Raw genomic sequence first — 5,234 nt, forward strand, 5'->3', positions numbered from 1 at the left:
TGGCACTGAAGCAGAATGGCTTCTCCTAATCATGTGCACTCCAGACAGGTTAAAAAAAGAAATTTTCATTTAAGCGACCCATAGGCATTTGAGCCCAAGTCTTCCCTTGAAATTGTCTCCCTCGCAAGGTAATAGCTCTACCAGCAACAAAAATAAACACTGAGCATTCGTGCAATGAGGTTCTTTAACAGAAACGTCTACAGCAGGGCCATAATACGTAATGTTATTTCCCTTTGCTAAGAGCTAGGGTTACGGTCAGTGAAAAAGATTACAGCAAAGACTTATTAAAACTATCTAGACACACAAAGGAAACAAAAGCAGTTGCGTTCGGCAGGTCATGCTATTTTGTTTGCATTCAATGGTTCCTCTCTTTATCATTCCTCAACACATGTGACATGAAAAATGATTTTCAAAGCCCTTCAGAATTTAGTATCTGCCTCCCACAGGAAGCTTTGATTAGCGCAGCCTCAATTCCTTTACTAACCGGTAGTATTAGAGGTGAATTTACTTTGTAAGATGCCCCTTGAACTGAAAAAAAGAAAAGAACAAAAAAATAAAATCATTAAGGTCAAAACAACGCTGAGGTAAAAATCCTCACCCCAGTGAAAAAAGCTTTTCAGTGGTTTCAGCACTGCCCGATTTCCACCGGTGTAAAATACGATAAGTAGAAGCTATCACCATAAATGGAGATAAGAAACTAAATATCTCAAGTCTAGATCTGGCATTCCTATGAAGAACAGTTATTACCCTGAAGAAAATAATAAAAACTTATAACATAAACGTAACTGAAACCATCATGAAGTTATATTACTAAATAAGGGTACGCATTAGAAAAAGCACAAAATTCACAAAAATCTACAAAAGAAATTGGAATGCGTGGCTATTATATCAATATTTTAATCAATTAATACATTATATCATTCTCAGCAGAATAATTCCTCGTCATCTAGGAAGGCGTTTCACAACAGTCATGTGACTCATTTTTACCCCATCTGGGAAATTCCTCTAACGCAATCCCCGTGCTCGCAGAGCACACAGGCTGGGCACAAAACCGTATATAAGCCCCGTGCATCGCCCGGACCAGGCATCCGCAATCCTCTGGGACAAGAGAGGTCACTGCTCCACAGAACCAGAGCTGAACCACCCAGCCAAAACCGCCTCCCTAATCATGAACGGCAAACTCGTGGCTGTCCTGGCTCTCCTCCTGATTTCAGCGGCTGTGTCTCAAGGCAAGTAAATCCCTCCCAAGCTCCTCACGGCTGCAGTATTGCCTAGGCATCTGCCCAGACGCTTGTCCTTGCAGAGAGGCAGCTTTATATTTGTTGCAGCAAATTAGTTTCTTTGCAGAGATTTTCAGCGTCTTCCAGGTAGCCCTTGTACTGCAGAGTTACTGACATCTTGTGGGAAAAATTTTAAGGATGCAACTGAAATTTGCTTTGTGTCTATGCGTCACTCGAAGCGTGTGCGGCACAGAGGGGATCTTCTTCTTGAGTGTTTGAATGTTTCTCCCCCTTCCCACACAAAGAACAGTTAATGATCTTTTATTTGTTACTTAACGATTGTACCGCCTCAAGCAAGTAATATACAGCTGGCAAGGGAGAACAAACAATATGAGCACAGGAGCACAGACAAGCCTCCAATTAATGAAAAAATCTAGGGCTCTGTCTTCTGGATAGTCGCCAGTTTGTCAATCCAGATATTAAAATGATGCAACTAACTGTACCGTGCGGTCAGTACAAGTAACCACAAAATATGTGGTTTTATTTCAAAAAGATGTGAATTCAGTTCTAAATGTGCGTTAGCTGCTCTGAGACCAATAAGCAACTGATCTCTACACCGTGAGGATTTAGGCAGCTTGGACAAATGCAGTATTTTAATTGCAAATATTGTTAAAATAGAGCTGTCGTGCTTTATGCTTGACACGGGGATGGTAGGACCGCCTCTCAAACCACGATCTGTCTTTTCTGCTCACAGGTCGGGCCCTGGCAAGGATGGGAACCGAGCTCCGGTGCCAGTGCATAGCCACTCATTCCAAGTTCATCCCTCCGAGATCCATTCAAGACGTGAAGCTGACCCAGAGCGGCCCCCACTGCAAGAACGTCGAAGTCATGTAAGTAGCTCTGCGAGAGCCTCCCTTTTTGTCACCGTCATCTGCTGCCGCCACAGGGGCTTTTATGCTTGATGACAAACATGACAGTTAGCAGGCTGATGTGATGTAGTCGGATTTGGGTATCCTTTTGAGAGATGGCTTTAAGTAATACACCACGTTTTTCATCGTCTCTGTGACCTTACGTATTCCTGAACTGATTGTTATTTACCTGTCATGGGATATATTAAATATTTCAGGCAGTAGAACATCAATTTCAAGGGCTGGTCAGTTCTTAATACGTAAGGTGATAACGTAGTTTAAATCCTGCATTCATTAGGCAGGCAAAACTCCCTTTAAAACAGTGTGCGTCAGTCTCGGAGAGGAAAATTAAGTTCCTGCAAGCAGGTTTAGGGAAACAATGAAACTAATCGGGTCTTGAATAGCATGGAGGAGGGACTAAAATGTTGAAATCCTTAAATTGATGAAACACCTTTTCACCACTGGAGGTTTCAATCGTAGCGTAAGAAAGCTCTACTAATGTAAACAAATTCAAACCAAGTACCTATATATACTGAGAAAGATTTTGGGGAACGTGTGACTGCTTTGAGAGCAGGCATGGGAACCCACGCAACTTCTGGGTGGTTTCAGTCTCCTCAGCTGTGGTACACATATAACAAAACGTCTAACCTAGAGCACTTGGGATGAATTTACACTAACTAATCTAAAAATGCAATATACATTCTGTGAGTAAAGCAAATCCCTGCAGTGGTTTCCTGACTTTTCTTTCTTCCCTGTTTTGCAGAGCTACTCTGAAGGACGGCAGAGAGGTGTGCTTGGAGCCCACTGCTACCTGGGTACAGATGATCGTAAAGGCAATTTTGGCCAAGTAAGTCCCATTCCCTCTCAATTTGGGCAGTTGAGTGGTAAACTTCCCAAAACAAGCCAATTTGTAGGTTTCTTAGTGATACTTTCCATTTCCTCTTAATCGGATTTAAAGAAGAAGGAAACTTGCTGCTTAATTATAGAATGAGTCTTAGTCTTTCTGACTCTGCTGCAGGGTCCTTGTTCAAGCCCATCCGTCGCCACTAAACCTTTGAGTATCGGCAACTCCGTCCGGAGGGAAAGCAACACAGAAGTGCTTGGCTCCCTTTGAAAAACGAGGCTTAATAAACCCCATCTTGCCCGTACTTATAGCAGGATATGTTAATGATCCATATTCCAAGTTAATGAGTTTCTTAATGGGAGTAAATGCAGAAACTCATGCTGCAGAAGTTTCCTAGCTGGGCTTCACTGGGATTTCAGTAATTGCTTTTGAAACGTCGACTTGACTCTCTCTGTGCCTCAAGATAGCATGTAGAGTTGGAAACAGACCGCTCATCCTTGACTGTTTGTGCCATGCTAAGCAATGATAACTGCTCTTGAACCACCTTTTAAATGATCCTCTTCCCTCACCTCTTCACAGGGCCCAACTCAATTCTGACTCACCACTCTAAGAAACGCCAAGACAGAAAAAACCTGGGAACTGCTCCCGCCCCTCCGTTGAGAGAAAGAGTCAGGAAAAGCATCGTTCAGGCAGTGTACCATCTTCCACCCCCTGCATCACTGCTACTATGTTCATTATGGACTGGTTTATTTATTTATTTATTTGCTTATTTATTTATTTAACTGCATCTATTTAAGAACGTCTTTCAAAGTGGCCAGCGTTGTCTGCGGGACACGCTGTTCATTGACAGTGAAGATGCTGAATAGGAAAAGTGGTTTGCTAAAGGAAATGAAGAACCCTTGGCAGCCATTTCAGCCAAACACAACTAGTTAAGTGCAATGCACTTACAGCACAGATTATTTACACTAAGCCTTACTGTTTTGCTATTACACCAGCAAACTGGTGATTCCTCCTGCTCCCCTGGAGTGCACTCGTATGTTGTGTCAACAACAGTTTCTTGAACCACAGTCAGCCTGTGGCTAGACTGTGAACTGTGATTTATGACTTCAAAAATCTAGCCTGCAGAATCTTTAAGACAGTGGGTTTGGTACTTATTTACTGTGATTTCCATGATATTTATAAATGTATTTATAGAGTTGTTTCTGTACAAGAGCTAAAATTATGATAATTTATTCAGTTTCTACTGGATTTTCCATTCCTACTATTAATTTCTTAAGAAATATTCACCATCTCATTGCTCTGTACAAGGAGTTGGTTGTATGTCTAATTAGCTACTCAATCAGCTAATGGAAAAAACTGCATCTTACATATATAGAATTTGCTTGTGAGTGTAATTATTCCTAACAATGTATCAATAAATGTTTTCTAAAAAAAAAAAAATCTGTTTGTTATCTGTTTGTTATTTTACATTTTCATTTACTTTATTTGGAAACAGTCTGCTTCATTTTTGCCAGCTCAGCCTGATTGCTGGAACTGAAATGTAAATTTTTAGTACGTGGTAGCATAACGCACCCTGCTATGGTAACCTGACATTACCGAATGCAACAGCAAACTCTTAGGGTAGGGGAAAATGCTCGCTCTCCTCTCTTCAGGCCATTCCCAGTCCTCGGGGACTGGTGGGCTGCAGGGAAAGGCTCCTGATTTAAGTACCTTGCAGACAAGCGAATTTTACCCTCAGATGCCTAAACACTGCCAGGCACCAGATCAGCCCCAGAGCTGTAAATCTTAACTACATCAAAAGGCCACTAATTGACAATCAAAATGGGAATTTGTGACCTTTACATTGGGTACCCAAATATCAAGCATTTGCCCTCGTGCAACAACTGCTTCCTATTCTGATTCCTGAAACGGAGACTGCCGAGTACACGACGCCTGCCTCTTTTAAAAGGCCTGGCTAGTCCTCCCCATCATGCAGAGACACGGGTGCTCGGCCCTCCGGCAGAGAGGCGCTCGTACTGTGCATGAACACTGAGGGAGGGTTCTGGCAGATAAACTGGGGTGCTTCACATTGTTACCAGCCCACCTCCTGTCCCACGGGGGCTCTCATGGGTGTAATGCATCTTCCCCTAGGAGTCCCAGTGCAGTTTGTAAGACCATTGTGCAAAACATCCATGCTTAACAGTTCTCTGAAATCATCAGCTCAAACCGCAACAGTGGCCTAATGAAAGCCAGCGGTGTGTTTGGCATCTTCAGGAAGATAAA

At 42.5% G+C, this 5,234-nt stretch overlaps 1 protein-coding gene across 2 annotated transcripts; it reads left to right on the forward strand.

Annotated features, from left to right (window-relative positions):
• The first annotated feature begins 1,038 nt into the window (after nt 1–1,038).
• Nucleotides 1,039–4,399, forward strand: LOC141743721 (interleukin-8). Of its 2 annotated transcripts, XM_074588515.1 has the most exons (4): nt 1,039–1,229; nt 1,975–2,110; nt 2,892–2,975; nt 3,552–4,399. In XM_074588515.1, exons 1-4 carry the CDS (start codon nt 1,169–1,171, stop codon nt 3,580–3,582), a joined length of 312 nt encoding a protein of 103 aa, XP_074444616.1. In that variant the 5' UTR covers nt 1,039–1,168; the 3' UTR covers nt 3,583–4,399. The 2 variants fall into 2 exon arrangements, with proteins under 2 accessions (XP_074444616.1, XP_074444618.1); XM_074588517.1 differs by lacking the exon at nt 3,552–4,399 and having other exon boundaries at nt 1,103–1,229; nt 2,892–3,095.
• The last annotated feature ends 835 nt before the right edge of the window (nt 4,400–5,234 follow it).

The sequence above is a fragment of the Larus michahellis genome, chromosome 5 (assembly GCF_964199755.1).
Source record: "Larus michahellis chromosome 5, bLarMic1.1, whole genome shotgun sequence".
NCBI lineage: Eukaryota > Metazoa > Chordata > Aves > Charadriiformes > Laridae > Larus > Larus michahellis.

What these genes read in the sequence shown, in the direction of transcription:
- LOC141743721 (XM_074588515.1), top strand. Translation starts at nt 1,169, where the DNA reads ATGAACGGCAAACTCGTGGCTGTCCTGGCTCTCCTCCTGATTTCAGCG. An exon ending in TTCAGCGGCTGTGTCTCAAG is followed by an intron (nt 1,230 to 1,974) that starts GCAAGTAAATCC and finishes TTCTGCTCACAG; the next exon opens with GTCGGGCCCTGGCAAGGATG. An exon ending in TGCAAGAACGTCGAAGTCAT is followed by an intron (nt 2,111 to 2,891) that starts GTAAGTAGCTCT and finishes CCTGTTTTGCAG; the next exon opens with AGCTACTCTGAAGGACGGCA.